This window comes from Thalassophryne amazonica, chromosome 3, assembly GCF_902500255.1.
Source record: "Thalassophryne amazonica chromosome 3, fThaAma1.1, whole genome shotgun sequence".
Lineage (NCBI taxonomy): Eukaryota > Metazoa > Chordata > Actinopteri > Batrachoidiformes > Batrachoididae > Thalassophryne > Thalassophryne amazonica.
Genome location: NC_047105.1, coordinates 111,745,392 through 111,772,360, shown reverse-complemented (window position 1 = coordinate 111,772,360; position 26,969 = coordinate 111,745,392). Strand labels below are relative to the sequence as shown.

Genomic DNA, 26,969 nt, shown 5'->3' with positions numbered 1-26,969 from the left:
ACGGCTGATGAGAGATTTTGAGGTGATACTGTCGCTTTAAGGACTTTTCACGGTGCGAGACGTCACGCAGCGCTCTCAGGCGGCGTCATCAGCCTGTTCAAGCTGAAAACCTCCACATTTCAGGCTCTGTTGATCCAGGACGTCGTGAGAGAACAGAGAAGTTTCAGAAGAAGTCGGTTCAGCATTTTATCCGGATATTCCACTGTTAAAGGAGATTTTTTTAATGAAAGACGTGCGGACGGGTCCGCGCATCGGGACGCAGCCGCCGCGACGCTCCGCCACAGGAAAAACACCTCTGTTGAAAGCCTTAAGGACAAGTTGGAACATATCCTGCCTGTTAAACAATTTCTCATATACTCACTCCACTGAAAGCCATCAAAAGCCGCCTGGATTTTACAAATGTTATCAACACGGAGGTGTTTTTCCTGTGCCGTCGCACCGCGTCGGCTGCGTCCCGACGCGCGGATCCGTCCGCACGTCTTTCATTAAAAAAATCTCCTTTAACAGTGGAATATCCGGATAAAATGCTGAAACCGACTTCTTCTGAAACTTCTCTGTTCTCTCACGACGTCCTGGATCAATAGAGCCTGAAATGTGGAGGTTTTCAGCTTGAACAGGCTGATGACGCCGCCTGAGAGCGCTGCGCGACGTCTCGCACCGTGAAAAGTCCTTAAAGCGACAGAATCACCTCAAAATCTCTCATCAGCCGTTAAAATTTTCACTGAAAACCAGCTTAATTTTTCGAACCGTGTCCACTTCGATGTGTCTCACAGGTTTAGAAAAAATTTTGATCAAACAACGCGCCAGTCTCTCAGCAACTTGTCAGACAAAGGATTCCGACGAGGGGCTGGATGACTCCTCCCACAAGGAGTGCTCACAGGCGAATGACGTCACCGACAGGCGTGGAAAAACTCACGCATGCGCACGAGGGTTCAAGCATGTCTGACGTAAAAACATATGAATGAAATCCATATAGTTTTTGAAAAAAATAAAAAGGGCCGTTACTTTATTGACAGCCCTCGTATATGTACTTATGTCTCCATATACATTTCTACATGCTTTACTTTTTCTTGTTCCCCCCTTTTTAATATTATTATATTTAAGTAAATATTGGAGGAGTGGGGTACAATTAGTTAGACCTAACAGCTAACATTAGCTTATCTAGCCGGCTGTAGCAACGTTCATTGTAGCTTACAAAATAGTTGGTTCTTTTGTGTTTGATAACCCACATTAATTCATACTTTTGTCCACATTTATTTTATATGTATTTGTTAATACCATTACTGTAGGTTTAACTACGCTATTATACTTTATACGCTAATTACTGTTTTTGTTTATCATCTTAGCTTGCTGGGTACGGTTGGCTTATTAATGGCTAATTTAGCTCTTCTGCTATAACTAGCTTATGTTTGTTATTTATAATTTTGTTTTACATGGTGTAGATTTTTAATGATTCACCAGTTTATGTGTTCTTTTAAAGATATCAACATATAGTACCTAAGTTTTAGGTTTCCATTTGATAGCATAATGATTATACTTTTTATTTTCCTATAGTATGCTAACGGCGTTACTTTAGATAGATACCAATACACTCACACACTCATAGCTTCTGATTCTATAATAACATACCAGATTTATAGCTTAGGCTACTAACTATATTTAATTTTACTACTAGTCTACATACTAAATTACCTATACTACAATCTTCTCCTGTGATGTCTTATCTTTCTTATGTCTTATTACTTATTATATTATATATATACTTTTTTCTTGAGCTGCTTGGGTGGGTAGGGAGAGTTCCCATGGGATAAAAAAGCTTTTCAACCTACCATCCCTGGTTCTCAAGACCAGACACCTAAGTGGCTCTACTCTACTCTTTTCTACTCTCCTATTTTACTCTTCCGTTTTAGATATTTAGATATACCTTTATATACTAGCATAGTTCCACCTTAGAATTGGAATATAATATATAAGATATACCTTACTGAATTTTCATGACACATGCACAGTGAAGGCAGGGGGACCCGATTTTGTGTGTGTGTGTGTGTGGGGGGGGGGGGGGGGGGGGGGGGTTGGCGACACCGACACTCCTGGCAATTAACTCTCAAAGAACAGGGGCACTGGACAGCAACCAAATCACTGATGCTTTTGCTCTTAACCACAACAACAGACACATTGTGCTGTTATGAAGACATCAATGGTAGGTGAAAGATTTTCTCTCTGCCTGCCGTTGCCATTTTTCTCTGAGGCTATAGGCTACACGTGTATGTCTGTGGATATTGGCATTGAACAGTAGCCTCGGTTTTTGTGTGATTTTGTTCATTCTGCATGTCGTCAGTGACTGTTGCAGATCAGAATGTGGCTATGTGTACGCATGCCCGTGAACATGGCAGAGGTGTAGGAGAGAGCCGTCGCAACACACGAGCCCTTATTTCACAGCACCCTCATAAAAATGCCAAGCTCCCCATAGCACCTACAGAAAAAAATCTCTGGAGCCGCCACTGGACTGGCGTCCTGTCCATGGTTTGTCCCAACTCTGCTGGGATATCCAGCTCCCCCGTGACCCTTAATTGGAGTATGCGGTTGAAGATGAGTAAATGAAGTTGTGTTCGAAGTAGGTTTTCATAAGTTATATATAATAATAATATAGATCAAAATGGGGTTTTCAATATTAAAATTACATATTAGCTAAATCTGCAATACGGATCAAATGCAGATCAAACAAGTGCCAGTTTGCACCTCACTTTCAAATATGAGAGTGATTGGAGCACGCTTGATTAAGATATAATGTAAAATATACATTAAATGGGTTTAAGTGGCCACAAAAAATTCTGTTTTGGATTGACTGGCTGTCGCGCTGCTGCCGTGCGCGCACCCGCGAAATGTACGCCGCTTTCTGCAGGGTCACAAAAGTCGACACTACACCAGTAACACTTGTCATGTGATCACATGATATGACACAGCGGCTACTTCCTGGATAGGCTGCTAGCTTGCCAACACCAAAACGTTCACGGGTACTACGAGTACTGTCCTCCAAGATGCTCGCCCTAATAAACAGGCTTTTGGACTGGTTCCGGTCTCTATTCTGGAAAGAGGAGATGGAGCTTACATTAGTGGGACTTCAGTATTCCGGAAAAACTACATTCGTCAATGTGATCGCAGTGAGTAGCTAACAACAAGAAAGAGTCCGGGAGGGCCCAGGCTATTACCTGGGAGAGGTTGTGAAGGAAGGTTTATTTGGAAACGAGTGTTCTAATTTTGCGCTCCTGGTTAATTGGAATATTTATATGAAACACAAGGACAGCGTAGGGAAGTAGTCATGAGGCGGTTTGAGTTGTGTGGTTAGTATAAGAGAATGACGAAGTTGTGACTGCGCAGTTATGAAATGGGTCATGTGAGCAGACACACTGTAATAATTGTTGGCAGCTCAGTCAGTCAGCTACACTTCCATTTCTAAATGCTGTCTTTGTTTACGCCAGGAGGCCACCTACTGCTCTACAATAATGTAATGGCTTGACAAGTGTTTATCAAATGTAGATGAGTTCAGCACGATTGACTGTGAATCCTGTCAGATTCTGCCCTTGAGGTCTAATTCACGTGTTTTGACATTTTGGTCTGAAGCAATTAAGTGGTGAGAGATGAGTTGTTTTTGTTTGTGTCACACTGTTCCCACTAGAAATATTGAAAGGTTTAGATCACAGCACAACAGCTCCTCTTCTGTGGTTTCTGTCAGATGATCTGAAACAGTTCTCCTTTATATAGCTACTCCATATCCTTTAAAGGATTAATGTATTTTTTTAGCACACTTTTATAGGCCATTAAATGTTAAAAAACAACAACAATCACAAAACAGATACGAAAATCCAGTTGTTTTTATGGGGGGGGGGGGGACTCTGTCGGCTGTGCTTGGCAGTAAATACCTTGATAGAAAATACTGTAAATTTTACAGCATAATACTGTTGTATTTTGTATTAAATTAATTATAGGAGAATGGGCTATGAGCAAGCTTGAACCGGGGATATTCTCTTTGGTAAGCAAATAAACTGCTTGCACCACCATTCTGTCACATGGTGTCTGAAAATGTACAGTGAGGAAAATAAGTATTTGAACACACTGCGATTTTGCAAGTTCTCCCACTTAGAAATCATGGAGGGGTCTGAAATTTTCATCTTAGGTGCATGTCCACTGTGAGAGACATAATCTTAAAAAAAAAAAAAAAAAAAAATCGGAAATCACAATGTATGATTTTTAAAATAATTTATTTGTATGTTACTGCTGCAAATAAGTATTTGACCCCTACCAACCACCAAGAATTCTGGCTCACACAGACCTGTTAATTTTTTTTTTAAGAAGCCCTCTTATTCTGCACTCTTTACCTGTATTAATTGCACCTGTTTGAATTTGTTACCTGTATAAAAGACACCTGTTCACACACTCAATCAGTCACACTCCAACCTGTCCACCATAGCCAAGACCAAAGAGCTGTCTAAGGACACCAGGGACAAAACTGTAGACCTGCACAAGACTGGGATGGACTACAGGACAACAGGCAAGCAGCTTGGTAGGAGACAACAACTGTTATGATTATTTATTAGAAAGTGGAAGAAACACAAGATGACTGTCAATCTCCCTCGGTCTGGGATTCCATGCAAGATCTCACTTTGTGGGGTAAGGATGATTCTGAGAAAGCTCAGAACTACACAGGAGGACCTGGTCAATGACCTGAAGAGAGCTGGGACCACAGTCACAAAGATTACATTAGTAACACATGATGCTGTCATGGTTTAAAATCCTGCAGGGCAGCAAGGTCCCCCTGCTCAAGCCAGCACATGTCCAGGCCCGTTTGAAGTTCACCAGTGACCATCTGGATGATCCAGAGGAGGCATGAGAGAAGGTCATGTGGTCAGATGAGACCAAAATAGAGCTTTTTGGAATCAACTCCACTTACCATGTTTAGAGGATGAGAACAACCCTAAGAAAACCATCCCAACCGTGAAGCATGGGGGTGGAAACATCATACTCTGGGGGTGCTCTTCTGCAAAGGGGACAGGATGACTGCACCGTATTGAAGGGAGGACGGATGGGGTCATGTATTGCGAGATTTTGGCAAACAACCTCCTTCCCTCAATAAAAGCATTGAAGATGGGTCATGGCTGGGTCTTTCAGGATGACAATGACCCCAAACACACAGGGCAACTAAGGAGGGGTTCTGTAAGAAGCATTTCAAGGTCCTGGAGTGGCCTGGCCAGTCTCCAGACCTGAACTCAATAGAAAATCTTTGGAGGGAGCTGAAACTCCAAACCTGAAAGATTTGGAAAAGATCTGTGTGGAGGTGTGGACCAAAATCCCTGCTGCAGTGTGTGAAAACTTGGTCAAGAAACTACAGGAAACATTTGACCCTCTGTAATTGCAAACCAAAGGCTACTGTACCAAATATTAACATTGAGTTTCACAGGTATTCAAATACTTATTGCAGCACTAACATACAAATAAATTATTAAATAATCATACATTGTGATTCCAGAATTTTTTTTTTTTTTTTTTTTTTTGATTATGTCTCTCACAGTGAACATGCACCGAAGATGAAAATTTCAGACCCCTCCATGATTTCTAAGTGGGAGAACTTGCAAAATTGCAGGGTGTTCAAATACTTATTTTCCTCACTGTAACTGCTGAATCTGTTTTATGCTATTGATATATTACTTACTCAATTCTAAACAGATAGGAATTTTTTCAGAACTCCTTATATTAACATACTGTGTATGACAACAGCAAAAATGTTAATATCGCAATATGATATACAGTTCGTATTGTGTGTCGGCAAAGTGGTGCAAACAGTAAGTGTGCTTGTCTCCTAAGCGAAATAGCAAAGATTCAAGGCTGCTGGAGGTCCAGTCAACTTATACAGCTCATGTTATGTTAGAAAAAACTTTTTCAACACGTGGATCCCATGTCAAGCCCCCTCTATGGTGGCCCAGAACAAATTGTATTCAATGTATAATAAGTAAGTAAGTCCCTTCGGCTGCTCCCTTGTTTGCACTCGGGGTCGCCACAGCAAATCCAAGGTGGATCTGCATGTTGAATTGGCACAGGTTTTACGCCAGATGCCCTTCCTCACGCAACCTCCACATTACAGGAGAAATGTGGCAGGGGTGGGCTTTGATCCCGGAGTCTTCTGAACCGAAACCAAGCGCATTAAGCACTTGGTCGCCACCCCTGCTATTCATTGTACAATAAGTAACAACTGCATTTAAATTATACAGAAATACATAGTTTAAAAACAGCATGATAATGTCAGTTTAACAGAAAAATGCTATTGGATTTTACTGGTTTAAAATGTAAATTGCAACAGCTTTATACCACGAAATGTAAAGGTTTTTATGTAAATACCTTAATTGATTTTAAAAGAAATTTAACAAAATGGTAAAAAAGTAAACAATTAATTTATTTATTGTTTATTCTAGCAACTGCAGTTTTTTTTAAATGTAAAAACAAAAATAAATTTGATTGCAATCCCAGTTTTATCACCCAACCCCAGCCTAAATGTGTGAAGACGTACTATTCACTATTTTGTGTGTCTTACCAATATGGTACTCATTGCATACACTGTTCTGTATCTGTCTGTTGCAGTCAGGCCAATTCAGTGAAGACATGATACCCACAGTTGGGTTCAACATGCGGAAAGTTACAAAAGGCAATGTGACAATAAAGGTAGGTGTGCAAATATGGTATGGAGCTGGATGCTTTTGCTTTTTAATGGAAATTTATTACATTATTCACTGTGGCCTTGTTATATTGCAGTGATGAGTTTACAGGGCTTCCCGCAGAAAGAACATGATGGCGCTCAAGGTCAGGTGGAGGGGGTGTCCGGGGTGTTGGGGAGAAGCTCTAGTATTTTGTCTTTTTCAAATATCAATGGAATCCATTTCCTGCAGCATCACATTTTAGATCTTATCTAAAATTACAAACCAAGGCCTTGTCCGCAATGAAATGGATACAGTCTTTGTTGTTTTTAACAAGTGTTCCATAAACTCACCACTGTTTCAAGAAATTTCTGCATACACGTAAATCCACTGAAACTGCTGTAATATATACGCCAGACCTGTATGTGGCGCTGTAACACAAAAAAAACAAACAAAAAAATGGGGAAGACGACATGATGCATGTGCGTAACCGGTTTTAGGAGCTAATCAGTGTACCAGCAGAAGCGGAAACTTTACACTGAGTAGAATAAAGCATTTTAAGAAAAAGAGGGTTCACTGGCTGATCTTAATCGACTCCACGCTATCAGACAGTGAGACAAATGTGTGCTGTTGACTATCTGAATTAGACTTCTTGCGTATTTAAAATGAATAGGTGTGTTTGTGTATTTTTTAAAAACATACAGCGCTGTGTGTTGATCCACTGGCTGTTGTTCACCTCGTTGACGAAGTGAATGGATGTGCACTTTAAGTGAATGAAGTTTAACTAATAAGAGAAAAAAAATGCCTTTGGCTGGATGATTCCTATCATCTGGCATTCACACCGGACGCCACGCGACGCCACAAATTCGCGTCCGTCGTCTCAAATAGGAGGAGCTATCCTTCCGCTCACCGTCAAGTCAACATGACGTACCTTGATCACACGGTTGCTGTGCTCTATTTGTTGTGGAAAGCTGACAAAAGTCGGCAGCAGCGCCGTCCCTGGGTTCACAACATCTTCATGAGACGTTCCCAATTCGGGTAGTTTCATTATTTGCTGCAGGAGCTGCTTCTGGATGACGGCCGCTTTCAGTGGTACTTCCACCTCTTCAGAACCCAGTTTGAGGATCTCCTGTCCTGTTCGCGCACACATGTAAACAAAGAAAAAAAAACTGGCTGGCGCTGCGGTTCCTTGCTCTCCCCTCCAACTCTTTCATAATTGTGTTATAAACCAGTCACCATTTGTTTTATTATACATTTGTGTAGTTAATAAAATGATCTTCATGGACGATTTGTTCACATGCACACGTTAATAAAAAAAAAAACAAAAAAAAAAAACTGGCTGTTGCTGCGGTGCTGCTGCTTGCTCTCCCCTCAAACTCTGTCATAATTGTGAAATAAAGGACAAAAGGGACATAAGTCCTGGTCACAGGCTGGCTGCCAGAGACAGGACATGTCCACATCAAGTATAAACTCCAGACATCTTCACATCACTACATATCCAGTCCCTGATTGGTCATCGCGGCACGACAAGATGAAAAAGTTCAATTTTTCAACTTGGGGAAGAGGCCGACGCGATATCGTGCCACAAATGCGCCAATTACTCAAAATTGCTTTATTTGCGTCCATCGCGTCACATTGCGTGGCTTGGACTTTTATGGCGCCACAACACGTCCTTCCATAGGGATTACATGGCAACCTGTCATCACTCGCGTCCGGTGTGAACGTGGCATCAGATTCAATCTGAGCTTTCATCTGTTTATCAACAGGGTGCACAGCGGATTTATATGTGTGGCTTTTGTGGAAAAGCTGCCACACAGGTTGCTTTCACGTGCACGTACAGCCCCTCCATTGACTGATTTTGCCAACTGCCAGGTCTTTCAGTCTGAGAAAGCACCAAAAGTTGTAACGATGCAAAGAGAATTAAATTACTCAGGAAAGCAGAGAGGGAACACCCTAAATTTGAACATCTGCATGATTGCACTGAAACCCTAACATGATGGTGCAGCACCATTATTCAATTTCTTAGGGAGAGCCCTGCAGTTTATTGCAGTGTTTTATAGGATTTATTACTCTTAATGTATGCAATTGTGTTTTTGATGACTTAACACAGATATGGGACATAGGAGGACAGCCCCGCTTCAGAAGCATGTGGGAGCGCTACTGCAGAGGAGTCAATGCAATTGTGTAAGTCTGTGGCTGGAAGGCCAAGTGTCTATCAAACAAAACGTTTTCATTCACTGGACAAAAGTGTTCACTGATATCTTTGCAGGAGAGCGAAGGTCAAGTCTTTAGGCTCATGGTGATTCCTGTCTTACTGTATCATTGACACTTGGACACTAACTAATGACCCAAGGCAATGGCAAGATATCACTGGTCTCCCCAGGTCCTTGGATATACAGTGAGGCAAATAAGTATTTGATCCACTGTCGATTTTGCAAATTTTCCCACCTACAAAGAATGGAGAGGTCTGTATTTTTTATTGTAGGTACACTTCAACTGTGAGATACAGAATCTTAAAAAAAAAAAAAAAAAAAAATCAGAAAATCACATTGTATGATTTTTAAATAATTAATTTGCATTTTATTGCATGAAATAAGTATTTGATACAATAGAAAAACAGACTTTAATATTTGGTACAGAAACCTTTGTTTGCAGTTACAGAGGTCAGACATTTCCTGTAGTTCTTGACCAAGTTTGCACACTGCAGCAGGGATTTTGGTCCACTCCTCCATGCAGTTCTTTTCCAGATCTTTCAGGTTTTGAGTTTCAGCTCCCTTCAAAGATTTTCTATTTAGTTCAGGTCTGGAGACTGGCTCGGCCACTCAAGGACCTTGAAATGCTTCTTACGGAGCCCCTCCTTAGTTGCCCTGGCTGTGTGTTTGGGGTCATTGTCATGTGGAAGACCCAGCCACGACCCATCTTCAAAGCTCTTACAGAGGGAAGGAGGTTGTTTGCCAAAATCTCCCAATACATGACCCCGTCCATCCTCCCTTCAATACAGTGCAGTCGTCCTGTCCCCTTTGCAGAAAGCCCCCCCAAAAATGATGTTTCCACTCCTGTGTTTCACGGTTGGGACAGTGTTCTTGGGGTTGTTCTCATCCTCCAAACACGGAGAGTGGAGTTGATATTAAAAAGCTCTATTTTGGACTCATCTGACCACATGACCTTCTCCTGTGCCTCCTCTGGATCATCCAGATGGTCACTGGTGAACCTCTAATGGGCCTGGACATGTGCTGGCTTGAGCAGTGGAACCTTGCTGCCCTGCAGGATTTTAAACTATGACAGTGTCGTGTGTTATAAATGTAATCTTTGAGACTGTGTTCCCAGCTCTCTTCAAGCCATTGACCAGGTCCTCCTGTGCAGTTCTGACAATTCTCAGAGTCATCCTTACCTCACGAGGTGATATTTTGAATGAAGCCCAGGCTGAGGAAGATTGACAGTCATGTTGTGTTTCTTCCATTTTCTAATAATTGCCCCAACAGTTGTCGCCTTCTCACCAAGCTGCTTGCCTGTTGTCCTGTAGTCCATCCCAGCCTTGTGCAGGTCTACAATTTTGTCCCTGGTGTCCTTAGACAGCTCTTTGGACTTGGCCGTGGTGGATAGGTTGAGTGTGATTTGATTGTGTGTGTGGACAGGTGTCTTTTATACAGGTAACAAGTTCAAACAGGTGCAATTCATACAGGTAAAGAGTGCAGAATAAGAGGGCTTCTTAAAGAAAAACTAATAGGTCTGTGAGAGCCAGAATTCTTGCTGGTTGTTGGGTGATCAAATACTTATTTCATGCAATGAAATGCAAATTAATTATTTAAAAATCACACAATGTGATTTTCTGATTTCTTCTTTTTTTTTTAAGATTCTGACTCTCACAGTTGAAGTGTACCTATGATAAAAATTATAGACCTCTCCATTCTTTGTAGGTGGGAAAACTTAGAAAATGGACAGTGGATCAAATACTTATTTGCCTCACTGTAGATGGAACAACTTTGTTTCAAATAAACTCAAACGCTCTTACCTTACTGGGCACGACTGTTGGAAAGCAGTTGGAGATGTGAATTAGTAACCAAACACACGAACGAGCAACAAGGTTGATATATCACTGAAGTGGCCACTTGCAGCTGAAACAATGACCAGCGGTGGGCACAGTTCTGCTAATCCGCTAATCGCTAATTAAGGAAGCTAACTTTTTCATTAGCAGCTTATCTTTTCAGATAATTTTGAAAAAAATTAATTAGCTTCCGGCAAATTTAGTTCCGCTGACTTTTGGTCCACTAACATTTCTTTGCTGGCGTAGTGAGTAAGACCTAATGGTCAAAAACATTTGTAAACCCTAAAACCAAACATTAATTCCTATCTGTAAAGTGTTTGCAACAGCCAGGCTGGCGTAAGGAACTCAGTCCTCCGCCCTCCCCCAGCAGAAGGGGGTGGGCTGGCTGCCGGTGCAGCTGGAGAAAAATAAAAACCCCCAACAAATTTCATTTACTTTCAACATGCAGTTCTCAGACAGTGGCAGAAGAGGTAAATCATAACATTGCTCACCAAAGTAACTACATTCCTTGAACTATAAAAACACAAAAAATCTATAATACATATACTACAATAATAATTAAACAAACCCCGAACTCCCATAATGCATTGCTGCAATAATAATGCAATGCATTCATAATGCATTGCTGCAGTGCATTATGATCAACAATGTGTCTGCTTTAAAAAAGACAGCGTATACATGCAAACCTTTACTTTTTAAGTGGAAAGAACACTTATTTATGGAGTTAAATTTGTCTGAATACCTGCAAATGCACAGAGGATGATCTACAAATAGTCCTTGATTTGCACATGTGTTTTGTGATACACAAACACAAACTTCTGATTTGTAACTTTTGTGTTGGTTTTTACAAATAAATGTGTATTTCGTAAATATGTAATTTTTTCCATTTGGGGGAAAAAAGCATTTTCAAAACTGAAAATTCTGTTTGTGAAGTGTGACTCAGCATGTTGTCTGCTTTTCACACTCCCATCCAGTAGATGGGTTGCGTTCTGGTGGTGGGTGTGATAAGATGAGTCTGATTTCCCATCATGCCTTTTCGTGCTTGTGTCGGTTTAACGCGCAAACCTTCAGAATTTGCGCATTATTTTAGACAGTCTGAGACAGTCTAATCGCACTATTTTCACTTTGTAAAAATGACAGCGTTGCTGTTAATGTGTTAATAAACTGTCTGGAATTAGTCTGTTTATAAATGTAACCATGAATGAAAGTGCCTTGCATTTGATCTACACTGCCACCTTGAAAGGTAAGTGAGAATGTCTTTGCAGCAGCCAACAGGGTGTTTAAAGACCCAAGTGCTCCATTGAATTTACACAGATGCCTGTGCAGCGCTAAAAGTTGAAACTGGTTTATCATTCGCCGACAGTGTGCTAAGTCAATACTAAAAGTTAGCGATTAGCTGTAACGTCCACTAATTTTTTGAGGAGTTTATCAGTTTAGTGTTTAAAAAAGTAAAGTTTTCAGTTAGCAGATTAGTGGTTATCAAAGCTAACTTTTCGGTTAGCTGTGCCCACCACTGATGATGACACCTATGCACACAAAATGTTTAGCTCTTATTATACTGCTATTATCCAAGTGAATAGACTGTGGAAATTATCCCACTGTTCCCATTAAGGACAAGAAAAAAATAAATAAAGCCTACGGTGCACTCACCCACCCCGCACACACTCGGCCGCTACATGTGTGTCGTGTGTATGGCGGGTGCGTGTATAAATTCCGACCCAATCTGAACTGGCAGTAGCGCTTTAGAGTCACATCAAAAAACTTGAAATCCTCAGGAGTCATCCGCACAGAATTGTACGCCTTCATCGTTGACCTGCAGCAGCCAGAGGAGGAAGAAGAAATCATTGTCCAGAATCATTTGCACTGACTATCCTTCCCAAAAATGGTCAAATCAAAATGGACATTCATACAGTAGTCTAAATTTTCAGGGTTGGCCATTTGACTGCAGCTCACCTGTAATATTTTATGGCAAATTAATTTTTTCTAAAGCTGAAGAAATAGATCTACTAACGTTGTGCTTCCTTTGCTTCATTTGATGACAATAATTAATTATTTTTAACTCTACATACCTTGCTGTTTTTCAGCAAATGCAACAGTTTGCAGTTTTGTCTTAACTGTGTAGGAACTGTACTTCCTTTTTGTGATATGGGGTGGTAGCCAAGTGAATAGTGTGCTTGGTTTAAGTACAGAAGGTTTCTGGTTCAAACCCCACATTTCCCTGCCACATTTCTCCATGTAATACAGAGTTGCGTCAGGAAGGGCATCCGGCATAAAACTTGTGCTAAATCAACAATGCAGATCCACCTTGGATTTGCTGTGGCGACTCTGTGTCAAAACAAGGGAGCAGCCGAGGGATTTATTTACTGGTAGGAGTCGTCGCTCCCTCAGGATTCAAATTACCAGTATATTGTCAGTCAGCACACATGCTCGAGCAGGAGGCTGCCATTTGGACCTGCGACTGCTCAAAAGGACAGTCAGCTAAGCAGTGACATTTGGTGGCCAACATACATGACCCAGCCTTTATTCCCCGTCTCACTTAACACAAATGAGCTGGAATACCACACAAATGAGGATTTGACTCACATACGGGCAAACTCAAGGTGCAGTCGAAGTCTTCGTACAGCATTCTTACAACAGTTGGCATGTTTGTGGGGCCAGAGCACATGCACTCTACACTCGTCATGTGCACGTGGTGGAAAACATCGAACGGCGTTCAAGGTGCAGTCGTACCGCAGTCTGGCTGCAGTCTTATTTCATATGGCATGCAACTGCAGCTCGAAGCATTCGGAGAGCGTTCGAGGGGCTGTTCGAAATGTTTGAGCACATCGAATCTTGGCTGAATGTTTCGATTGTGCCCCCATCACAATAGAGGCTGAATGAGGCTGAATGCCGCATGAATGGACATTCAGCATACATTCGGCCCAATGTGAGGTGCACTTGAAATCCTCCTACAGCATTCTTGAGTGCATCCCACACAGTTGTGTACATTCACATGCCTAGGCCGAATGTAGAGCACATGGTCACTAGGGAAAGCTTGTATGGCAGTCGAAGTGCAATCTGACTGCGTTCTAAATGTTCTGATGGTGTCAAGACAGCATTTGAGACAGTCTAATCGCATACGAGGGTAAATCACCATGATCAGGCATGGCAAATCCTGCCTGCTTATCCAGATTGTGGCACAGATGAGCCGTATGTGCACCTCCACTGTATCCAGTTCAGGAAGCGCAAACTAAGTATTTTATGTGCGGTGTCTGTGGCACACATTCATCTTGTGAACCAGACGTGAACATTGCGCAATCAAAATGAAAGCATTGTGTGTCACTGTGTGTTAGAGCCGCAGCACGGACATGTGAATGGGCTGTTATACCCATAATGAGCTTTATATTACAAATACATTGTTATTCCCTCCCATGGGTTAGATAATGTATGTGAAACAATATGATCACCGTAGCTGTAACACAATGTGCAGGCGCGCTGTACCACATTGCCGGCCCACAGCGACTCGATGTGTGCCAAAGACTCATCCCAGGAGCACCACAGTGCAGCTGAACCGGATGTGACAGCTGTAATACAGCTATTATGACATGAACACAATGTACCTCTGTAGAAGGAATGACGGGACAGCTGATTAGCCAGCCTTCACAATGTAAATAACGACTCCAGGTGCGTTTCACAATGCAGGGCAGACACCAGCAGGAGCTGCAGCCTGTGGTGACCACCCACTCATGCTGCTGGCACTGTTGGCTTCCTACATAAGCTTTCAAATGCCTCGTCCACCACAGAATGTAATTCCCATATAGTACTACACTCTACTGCAGGCTCCACAGAGTCCGAAGTATTGACTGATTGAAAGGGCACACGCGTGAACCACAATGTGGATAAGCTCATGGACGTAATAATCCTAGATAGGAAAAGGCCTGGTGCTCTCTCATCTGCTCAAACCGCTGTGCGTGCGTGACCTCCGATCACCTGACTGCACTGCATGTCCTGCGTGAGGCTCCATCATCTGAATGAACCGCTACGCGCGTGTGTGAGCCTGAATGACATGATCACTTAGCTGTGCATGTACATCCGCACGAGTGCGCACTCATAAACAGCTGATCGCTTTGGGCAAGATCCTGTGTGAACTGGGCAGTACAAATGAATCCCGAATATTTCCCTCAAAAGTACAGAACAAGCTGTGCTGATGGGCTTTGTTTATTCAGTATCTTGTAGGTATTAGCTAACAGAAACTTATGGACTAATTAATGTTATTGCACAAGGCAAAACAAACTTGGCGTGACCTACTTCTTGTCACCATTGAACACAACAAATTGCTATTAGACGTGCCTGCATATAATGACAACTTCATTGTGGAGGTCAACATGTTAACCTCACTAAATGTGAAGAAAGCTTCTAAAACAATAAGGCAGAGCCCGACCGATATGGATTTTTTGAGGCCGATGCTGATAACGATATTTGGATGAAAAAAATGCAGATAATCGATAAATTGGCTGATTTGCCGATAGACGATAAATCAGCCGATATTATTATTTTTTTTTAATTAATAAAATGTTCTTTTTAGGACCCTTAACAAAAAAGGTATGAGCTAAAAGCTGAAGCTTTGTCCTCATATTGATTAACTTTATAACAGAAGAATTTTCAAGTTCAAAAAATGCAAAAATGCAATTGTAGCAGTTGGGGGGCTATTCAAACGGGCCAACTAGTAAGATATCACTAGTAAGATATCACAAACGATCTTTGCCATATCACGTGAGGTAAATCTGCCCTACGATTGGATTTTGGAAAACCATGTGACGGAGAACCAATTCCGATTGGACACTCACATTGCGCACGTCATCACACATCTTCTATGAGGAGTACCAAGATGGCCGACGGTGGATCGAAAGTCGGCGGGGTTAACTTTTCAGCAAAAAATAAAGTAAGTTTCTATCTCATATCATTAAAAAGTTATTTACATTTAGTAAAGCTTGGTCCCAGCCGTCGTATACGATGGTGTCGGCCCCAGAGGGTTAATGGCGAACGGCAGTAATTCCCAGAACCTTTCTGGACGACCAGTGAATCTGAATGTTTCAACCTCTTAGCAGTTAAGCAGGGGTTAATAAAAAGCGTGACTGACGCAGTGAAGCACATTTGACACACTGCGACATAAACTGAGTTAATCAAACTGAGTTGAACTGAAACGGGAGAAATGTGGGGTGAATGTAATCGCAAAGTTATTACAAACAACATCCTTATAAACTTACTTGTATGCTTTTGTCAGCCGATCAGTGCAATGTGATGCGAACTACGGGGGCCGGTGATGAACACATTTAAGCAGGGGTGTAAGCAGCTCTCATTTGAATGGAGTCAGAGCTTCATCTACTGGACAAACCGTGCAAGGACATTTTACATTGCCGACACAAACATTATTTTAGTAACTGTTCTGTTCATGAGAAATTTTCAGCGTTCTATCAGCTAAATTTCAGACGATAGTGAGTACTTTGAAAAGGGCTTATATCGGCCGATATAACGGTCGGGCTCTACAATAAGGGTCCCTTCACACATAACATGATTGAAGCCTACTAGCGCATAAAGGAGGACTTGCATGTCATTTGTGAAAAATCAAAGCCGCCGCAAACACCTCGCACACTTGTCACCACAACCATTTGCGCACATCAGCGGCTGAAAGACGGCGCATGCCATGTGAGTCCTCATTCGACCCCTCTCTCGGCAGGTGTCGGACAAATTCCAGGTATCACACATGAATGTCAAACTGCTCGCTGAACACTTAGAAAAGGCGGGGCTAGTCGTGCTCCCGGTACGAGAGTAGAGTGCAGCTGACCACATTTGAGCTGTCGGTGAAAATTGTGCCCCGCGATTGTGGCGTAACCTAGCAACACACGTGGCGTGCCACAGTGTTGGCTCTCCCCTCAACACATGTGGCCTGTGTGTGTATCGCACATGTCCGCGTGAGTCGCCGGGGGGGGGGGGGGCTCGCAACACGTGGCATGCGGGCAGGTGCACACTTGCATGAAATGCTGATATGTATGTACAGACATGATCACATGAAGACTAGCCAGCCATGTCTGAATGTACACAGCATGACAGGGCATCACTCAGCTGATCGCCGGCCAGCGACTCACTGACAGCTGGAAATGACGGCTCAGAATAAAAATCACAGAATGAAGGTACAGAGAGTGAGGGTTTTTTTTCTGTGAGCTGCTGAGGCCCGCTGACAGAGATGGGGTGTCCCCCTGCGACATGCAGCTGTTCGGATATCTGTGCTCGCAAGTCATAGTTGGGGAACACCTGTAGTGGCTTGGAGGATACGACCTCACATAACTGTACTGTGAGGTGCAGACATCAGCATGCTGTCCGTGTGGAAATAAATTAAATCACCTGACCGCAGTGTCGGCATACTGCAATGCTGGTGAATATCGTCTCATGCAGGAAATCATCCCACGGGACGCCCCCACAAGGCACGTGTATCTGCAGGATTTCCCCACATTGCAGTAATTAAAACACATATAACATTTGCATTGGATCACTGCGCGCTGGACACGCCATGCTGGCTGATGTGTATACGACGCGAGAGCCCGGCTCTTCATGACACGGGAGCCGGCTGGTTCTTCATGAGATGAGCACATCAGGTAATTCATGTAAAACATCCGCGTCATTTCATTACTTTATGGTGTACATCTAGGCGGAGGATAAACAGGAATTAAGTATTATAAATTGTGGCGTTTTATTAATTTTTTGCTCCGCTGCTGTGTGCGCGACTTTCCACATGCTCACACTGTGTTTGTGTACTCTAGCATGAGCGTGCACGAAACCGTCGCTGCAGTATTGTGCCTGCCTGACCGTGTGTCCCTCCCGAAAGCAGGTGGAATGTTTAGCGGTTCCCTATTTTGTTTTTGGTTCACGGATTTTCTTCCGGTTTCTACGTCTTTTGTTTTATGTGTGAAGAGGCCTTTATCCTGACCTTAGCGGAGCTGTCCTCCTCCATTGACTGTCACAGAAATTGCAAACAAGTGCTGAGCAGGGGCTGATTCACTCAGACACAATCCCTCTTTGTCATTCATATCAGTGAGCAGGAGTAGTGTTCAGTTGTCACAATATGGATGATCTACCTACCTACCTACAGTTGTATGTAAAAGTTTGGGCACCCCTGATCATTTTTATGATTTTCCTTTATAAATCATTGATTATCTGGATCAGAAATTTCAGTTAAATATATCATATAGCAGATGAACACACTGATATTTGAAAAGTGAAATTAAATTTCTAGTATTTACAGAAAGTGTACAATAATTATTTAAACAAAATCAGGCAGGTGCATAAATTTGGGCACCCTTGTCATTTTATTGATTTGAATACATTTAGCACTAATTATTGGAACACAAAATTCGTTTGGTAAGCTCATTGACCCTTGACGACCTTACACAGGTGAATCCAGTCGTGAGAAAGGGTGTTCAAGGTGGCAATTTGCAAATGTTTCGCCTCTTTGCATCTCTTCTAATGAGTGGCAACATGGGAGCCTCTAAACAACTCTCAAATGACCTGAAAACAAAGATTGTTCAACATTGTGGGTTAGGGGAAGGATACAAAAAGCTATCTTGGAGATTTCAGCTGTCAATTTCCACTGTGAGGAACATGGTGAGGAAATGGAAGACCACAGGCACAGTACTAGTTAAGACTCAAAGTGGCAGGCCAAGAAAATTCTCATATAAGCTGAAGCGAAGGGTGGTGAGAACAGTCATAGTTAACCCACCCGGGGCTGGATCTTTCAACAAGACAACGACCCTAAACACTGCTCAAAATCTGCTAAGGCATTCATGCAGAAGAACAAATACAATGTTCTGGAATGGCCATCTCAGTCCCCAGACCTGAATAATATTGAAAATCTGTTGTGTGATTTTAAGTGGGCTGTCCATGCTTGGAAACCAGCAAACCTGAATGAACTGGAGATATTTTGCAAAGAAGAATGGTCCAAAATACCTTCAGCCGGAATCCAGACTCTTATTGGAAGCTATAGGAAACGTTTCGAGGCTGCTATTCCTGCAAAAGGAGGATCTACTAAATATTGATGTATTTTTTTCTGTTGGGGTGCCCAAATTTATGCACCTGCCTAATTTTGTTTAAAGAATTACTGCACACGTTCTGTAAATCCTATAAACTTCATTTTACTTCTCAAATATCACTCTATGTGATATATTTAACTGAAATTGCTGATCCAAACAACCAATGATTTATAAAGGTAAATCATGGAAATCATCAGGGTTGCCCAAACATTTACATACAACTGTATATTATGGCATTACTTTACCCAAGCTGCTTTTAGATTGAATGTTCTTTTTAAGTGTTCCGTAATAAAGTCGATGCTTGATTGTGAGACCAAAGTGTTAGGTATCATGCTGTTCATCACATTAATGATGGCTAAACTCCACATTTTGTCTTTGCAGTTACATGGTTGATGCAGCAGATCGAGACAAGATAGAAGCTTCCAGAAATGAATTGCACAACCTTTTAGACAAACCACAACTACAAGGAATTCCAGTAAGAAGCCACTGGTGGACAGTCTTTCAAAACCTCATTATGTTGTTTTGTATTGACATAAATTTTGTAGGATCTAGTGTCTGCCCCTCATTATGTTTCCCATGTTGTGCTGGGGGTGGGAAGTCGCAGTTGTGACTCACTGCAGTAAATCGATTGACATGATTGTGCAATAATCAATCAATCAATCAATCAATTTTTTTATATAGCGCCAAATCACAACAAACAGTTGCCCCAAGGCGCTTTATATTGTAAGGCAAGGCCATACAATAATTATGTAAAACCCCAACGGTCAAAACGACCCCCTGTGAGTAAGCACTTGGCTACAGTGGGAAGGAAAAACTCCCTTTTAACAGGAAGAAACCTCCAGCAGAACCAGGCTCAGGGAGGGGAAGTCTTCTGCTGGGACTGGTTGGGGCTGAGGGAGAGAACCAGGGAAAAGACATGCTGTGGAGGGGAGCAGAGATCGATCACTAATGATTAAATGCTGATGCATTGCTGTGCTAGTTATTGACCTCTGCTGTATACTTGTTGTTTTTCAGGTTCTAGTTCTTGGCAACAAAAGAGACCTCCCAAATGCACTTGATGAGAAGCAGCTCATTGAAAAAATGTGAGAAACCAAAAATAATTTTGTGTCCATCCATTTTCTTTACCCACTTTTTCCAGTAAAGGGTCCTGAGGGCCTGGAGCTATCCCAGCATTCACTAACTAAAAGGCGTGGTACAATGGGGACAATTCGCCATTCTGTTCACGGAGCCACATATAGAGAGACAAAAGTCATTAACACTCACTCACGCCACTCACGCAATAGTGCTAACCACTAAACCACCATGCTGTGCCAATGCTTAGCACTTCATGCACTGTATGCCTTGTTCTCCATCAGCAGTTATTTAGGTTTATTTAAATTTGTAACCAGTTAACCAACCTGTAGTCAAAACTAGAAGTTAACTTGGTGGAGCACATACCTCTGCCAAGTATTAGACATATGTTTAAAGTGTAGGTGACACGATATGTAATGTTTTTTTTTTTTACTATTTAAGACTAAAATTAAACAACAGTTTGAAATTTATCCTTTCCTGGTGCGCAGTTACTGAAGAGATAAATATTTGGATTTTGAACTGCACGCCACTAAAAACCAAGAGCTTTCTGGTGAGTCCTGACATTGGAGAAGAAGGACGAAGTGACATCAGCGCCAGAACCATTATCTTAATAGTCCCATTAATTTCTGGATTTTTACAGGCTACCGACAGCCCCGTTTCCACATAGTGGTTCGGGTAGGAGCTGCATGCTGTTTTCAGTGCCAGAACGGTTAATTCTCACCGGCAGAATCCTTTTGATTGGCAGGTGGAACACTTATATTGATGAGCGTGCACGCACGGTGTCTGCGGCTTCTCCACACAACACGGAGGCAAAATTGAGTATTTTCACATTATTTTATTTTATTGTTTTGTGCATCATGGGATAATTTTTTTGTGCATAGACTGAGACGTTAGGAGCAGCTGAGGGGATGCAAGTCTTAACTTGCAGCACAAAGCGGCTTGCGGTGGTACAAGAGGATCCATTCACAGCAGCCGCAAATGCAATTAACGCATTACACCTGTAGCTGACTGTGCCGGTCCCATATTAGTACAGCAGACACTCGACCCATCATGGACTTTTCCTCAGCCAGGGCAATGATTTAAATTATTTTCAGACGTTTTCATCAGACTGAAAATGATCTCATTGAAACGGTCAGGTAAGACTATATTATTTACTCCTTGTGTGAATGGTTTTAATATTTAGTAATAACATGTTACGCTACTAACGTACAGTACACTAAATACATCATAAATAAAAAATCCACACTTCTTCACTTTTTTCTGATGTCACAGATAGTAAAACAAACTTTTTTTTTTTTATTATGACCAGAGAGCAACAAACAGTTGATCATCTCCACCCGCATGCCGAAATTGTCTGCATTATTTATTTATTTTATAATCACGATTCTGTGTTCTGAACTCTGCCAATATCATTGCTGTTGTCAGACTGAAGAGTTTCCTCCAAGGTTTAGTCTCCCTCATTGTCATCTAAATAAGGCTCAAAACCATCAGGCTGTGTCACCGCAACTTCTTCAGAATCACCTTCAGACTGGACTTAAAAAAAAAAAAAAAAAAAAGCTCCACACTAGAAAAAAATCATCCAAAAACGTCCCATTCTCGTGATGTCTTAGCAACAATATGGCCACGGCTGAGGGCTGAAATAGAGCACAGACTTCAGATAGCTGTTGTTTATCCTTCACCTGCACGCTTATTGACTTTTATTGCTCAGGATTTTTTAAAATACCAACATTTCATCATTTTTAGTGATTATTTGTGCACATTTTTTGGTGTAACCTACACTTTAATGCTTATGTTATGTTGAAGACCTAAAGAAAATTTGATTGAGCAGAATGCCACCCTGTGAATAATGTACACTGATCGACTGATTCAAGTTATTTAACAGATTTACTCCAAATTATACAAACCAGAATCTGCAAAAGTTGAGTTGATATGGAAAATGCAAGTTCATAAAACATCACACAGTGATCCTTAATTTAATTTAATTTAACCTTTTATTTAACCAGCTTAGTCCCACAGAGATTGAGATTTCTTTTGCAAGGGAGATCTGGACAGTTATACAGTTTCCAGTTCGCTTAACCTGCAGGTCTCGTGTGGTCAACTTCAATACCCTGCACATACCCAACGCAGGCTATTGTAATTGGTCGTGTGTGTGTGTGTGTGTGTGTGTGTGTGTGTGTGTGTGTGTGTGTGTGTGTGTGTGTGTGTGTGTGTGTGTGTGAACAAGAAAACTTGAAAAAAAAAAATCGAGGGATTTCTGAAGAACTTGGTGAGAGTATTACTTGGGCAGCTATTTTGAGATGATTAGCTTTTGGAGAGGATTGGGTAAAGGTTGAGGACAGCGAGAGATGGCCTCAAGTTTTTATTGATCAACAAAATATTTGTGATTGGTATAAGTGGTGTCATGAGGAAGTCATGAAAAGTCATGACATTAAAAAAAAATACAGTGATCACATTATTTTGTCTCTTTGAGGTTACCATGTTGCTTGCTTATAAATGACTAGGGACTGAGGAAAAATTAAAAATAGGAAGTTGAGTCACCTTGAAATCCCGTCGATGAATATCACAAACAGGATTGGTGACAAGGGGCAGCCCCGGTGGAGTCCAACTCCCACTGGAAACAGGTGTGATGTAATGCAGAGAATGCGGACACAGCTCCTACTTTGGTCATATAGAGAACGGATTGCACATTGCAGCAAATCCAGTACCCCATACTCGCACAGCACCCCCACAGGATACCTAGAGGGACCTGGTCATACGTATTTTCCACAAAAGTCCACAAAACACATGTAGACTGGTTGGTCATACTCCTAAGACCCCTCCAATATCCTTGCGAGGGTAAAGAGCAGGTCCACCATTCCATGACCAGGATTCCATGACCTCCTGAATCTGAGGTTTGACGAACGGTCTAAGTCTCCTCTCTAGTACCCTGGTGTAGACTTTCCTAGGGAGGATGAAAAGTGTGATTCCTTTATCATTGGAACACACTGTCCAGTCCCCTTTTTAAAGGTGGGGACCACCACCCCAGTTTGCCCATTCAGAGGTGCTGTCCATGCAGTGTTGAATGTGTGTCAGCCATGACAGCTCAACAACATCCAGAGACTTCAGCAACTTACGATGAATCTTGCTCACCCTCGCTGACTCGCTGGGTGATGTCACCAGCTCTGCCCGACTCTTCCATCCCTGTCTCCTTGATGGAGGGCATGTCAGTAGGGTTGAGGAGATCCTCAGTGTTCTTTCCACCACCTGACAATATATTCATTTCAGTTTAGCAGCTCTCCTCCCCTACTGAACACAGTCTGGGGTAAGAACTGCCTCCCGTTCCCAAGGCACTTGACAGTTTGCCAGAACTGCTTTGAGGCTGACCAAAAAGCATTTTCCATGGCCTCTACAAACTCCTCCCATGCCTGAGTTTTAGCCTCAGCCACCACTGAGGCTGTAGTCCTTCTGGCTTGCCGATACCCATCTGCTGATTCTGGAAAATTCTGTGTCAAACAAACACGAAAGGCCTCCTTTTTCAGCCTGACTGCTTCCCTTACCACTGGAGTCCACCAGCGGGTTCTTGGGTTGCTACCGCGACAAACACAGACAACCTTCTGGCCACAGGTTTAAGCAACTGCCTCAGCAATGGAGGCCTTGAACATGGACCACTCTGTTTCTCCCTCAGGATCTGGGAGAAGATTTTTAGGAGGTGCTAATTATTAGTTAACAGGGTTTTAAAAATGAATAGTTTTGACATGTTTTATCATGCTTTTTTATCAGTTTTATCATGCTTAGTTATATCATGCTTAGTTTTATCATGTTACAGGGTAACGTCACATGTCATAGAATCCAATGGGCGTCGATCTTGTTTGTCCTTTACTTTGGAGACCAAGCATTCAACACAATCAAAACTATTCCATTTATTAATCCTATTAGCTCAACCAGTAATTTGCATCACTTTTTGCCAATATTGAAGGAACTTTAACTTTTGACCCCTGTACAAATTGAATCTGACCTTTGTCACCATATTTCCTTTTCTAACTCCATATCTCCTGAACATTCAGTTATAGATAGTCAAAACTATACCTTTTTGGAATCGTTATGATCAGACAAATAATGTAGTGTAGTTTTCAAATTGATTGGAGCATTTTTCAATTGACCCCTGCCTGGCTGCCTATTGAAAATTCAAGTGGCTTTTTTTTTTCTTTTTTTCTTTCTCAAAAGAGTAATGTCTAAGGAATATTTGTGCCGACTTTGGTGCTTGTATCACTATTTGCAGGATTGTTTCAGTTATCTGCTGCACTATAAGCAACAAAAATGGTTGTAGTCATGTCCCAAGTTCCTTGCATACTTGGCTGAGGTAATTAAGACAAATGCAAATCAAGCCCCAGGTGCATAGTCAGGGCAAAAAAAAAGTATATTGAGGTTGTTTTGTTATTTTTTTTTTCCCCCAAAGCTTGAGGTTAATCTCTGTGGATTACACGTCACATTTTTAAAGGACTAAAATCAGGTTCTATGTGTGCAGCAGGTGATTAATTGGATAATTCTTTGCTTTTGTATGAGAATATTTCTTATTTCCCACTTCATTTCACAGGAACCTGTCTGCCATCCAGGACAGAGAGATCTGCTGCTACTCTGTCTCCTGCAAAGAGAAAGACAACATAGGTAACAATTCAGACGGACTTTCAACAACTCTACATCACATACTCAAGGCTGTGATTATTTCCCCCCCATCTGAGATATGAGGAAATGTTGGTGGTTATTTTCCTGCGTGCAGATATCACACTGCAATGGCTCATCCAGCATTCGAAGTCTCGGAGAAGCTGAAAGTGAAGCCCGCAGTCGCAGCTTCAGTCTCAGCCCCTTATGGTCACGGGTCCTTGACACTCATCCCTTCCACTGCCTCTGTGATGTAATCCAGCTCTCTGTGCTCATGACCATCATCATCCGCACCAACCAAGTACACTACTATAGCTGTGCACGTCTGCACTGCCGCCACTTCAATGCCTTGCAGTGCTGAAAAGTTAACACCCATCATGCCTTACCGTGCGCCGTTACAGAGCTGGTCTGTTTTTGTACGTCATGGAGGTTTTTTTTTTTATTTTTTTTTTTTTAAAGTGGGTTCTAATAATATTGCAGTGTGCAGTTCCCCTAGATACACTTTGGATGGAGCTCCTCAGATCTTATAATCAGACCTCAGTTGTTCTGTTGCCTGTTTGCATTTGGTGTTTGTGTGATATCACGATTGTTGTTTTTAACAGCTGTTTGCCAAATGATGATGGTTGCTTGCTCTCACGCCTGATAAACTCTTGTAGCCTGCATTTTATTTGCTGTCAGATTTGTGTGAAGTTTACACATAAAAATGAATAGAAAGTCAGACTGTGAGTGATTGTTGTGTCTGAAGCTAAATCCTAAGATAGGTCAGCAGAGTTTCTAAGTGCCTTTTGGCTCAGTGAGTGTACCAGTCATACAGTTATTACCCAACGTCACTTTGAACCCGCTATTATAAAACGCTGGTACAGACGCACCATAAATCTCTTCATTACACTTGATGCCACGTTTTGACAATCTTGTTTTATGTGATGTAATTGTGTAAACACACTGGCTGAGGAAAAATCGGCACTGTATTGATGGAAATACTAGGTGGTGATTATGGCAGCCGTAATGGAAAAATAAGAAGCTGTTACACTTGTGGAGTTGATGGCGGTTTGAATGCTGTTTCACTTGTAGCTAGTGAGTATTTTATGTTGCTTGAACTGTAGTCTCACCATTGCTTGCAGCTCTCAGGTTGTTTAAAGGATTTTTAAAATTGTGAACACTGTATGGATGTGTCTGCCTTTCTGTTTTGTAATCTTTTTTTTTCTGTTGTTATATACATAATCAAGTTGGGTGGTGGTACGCTGGTGTTAGTCATGACTGAGCTGAATGAGCCCATCCGTTCAAAGCGTAGGGTGCCACGCCCTGCTGTTTGTCGAGTTTTAACAGTGGAAGTACAAAAGCTCTGTCCTCCCAAAAACATCCAGTGGCACAATGATGAGTTCTCTCAACAACAAGATCTCTCATTGGTTTGACCACTGGTAGAATAGTTGTGGTCATGAATTATGTAATTTTGGGGTGGGGGGGAATCAGTGTTTTCCATATCAAAATTAGTAAAATCTCCTTTAAGCTCACACACACACGCAAACAAACAACTGCACAAGGAGACTAGTGATGAACGTCATCACCGTTTCTCTAATCACAGCCACCGAAGCCAGTAACTCATGTTGTCTTGGTGGCTTTCCTCACTCGTCTCCTTGCACATTTACTTAGATTTTTTTTTTTTTTTTTTATGAACTGCCTACTCCAGGCAGTTTTACGTACTGTTTGTATTTCTTAATAATTGATGGAAATGAAGTCAAAGACATATTCAGTGACTTAGAAATGTTCATGTATTCTTCCCCTAACTTGTCAAAAGGAAACTGGTAAAGTGATGATTTAGTTGTTACACTAAAGGGCACCATCACTTATGCAAGCCATTATTTTACTTTTGGTGTTGTTTAATTTATGTTATTATGAAAATTGGTTTTTGGAGTGAGTTTAAAAGTAGTAATATTACAAAATTTAATGTAGAGAAGCTAGAATTTTTTATCTGAATGGCATAAAGAAATTAAAATGTGTCCAACCCAAAGGGTATAATGACTTTCTATATCCACTGTATATATTAATCTGCCCCTCACAGTTTGTTTTTTCAGCAGTATCAAATCCAGATGGATTCTCTGTAAATCCAGTATGAAGGCTGGCATGGCTTCTACTTCTGCATTATTCTCATCTTCAAATCCACCACAGACTGTTTTGTCTCAGTGCCGTTTTGTGACTATTTGTGATCGCTGTAATCTGAATTATTGGCTTGATTGTTGGGACCACAGCAGCAGTGAGGGGCTGGAATAATTGGGGAATGATTTGTTTACTTGTGTTAATAATAATATAACCCTATTTGCAATTTGTATGTGCATGTGCTTAGCTTAATCACATTCAATTGCAGAGTTGTAAATAAAAGGTTAGCATTTTTATTCCAACAAACGCTCCTGTAGATGTCATGCATTATCTTCCTGTGATTGCTAATAAATGTATTATTTTTAAGGATTTGAA

General features: G+C 41.7%; 1 protein-coding gene across 1 annotated transcript; it reads left to right on the top strand.

The window, feature by feature from the left end:
- Nucleotides 1-2,941: 2,941 nt before the first annotated feature.
- Nucleotides 2,942-26,969, top strand: arl8bb (ADP-ribosylation factor-like 8Bb). The gene is made up of 7 exons (XM_034167309.1): nucleotides 2,942-3,161; nucleotides 6,631-6,711; nucleotides 8,794-8,867; nucleotides 19,173-19,266; nucleotides 19,806-19,873; nucleotides 24,436-24,506; nucleotides 24,619-26,969. The coding sequence occupies exons 1-7, from the start codon at nucleotides 3,039-3,041 to the stop codon at nucleotides 24,666-24,668; spliced, it is 561 nt and encodes a 186-aa protein (XP_034023200.1). The 5' UTR covers nucleotides 2,942-3,038; the 3' UTR covers nucleotides 24,669-26,969.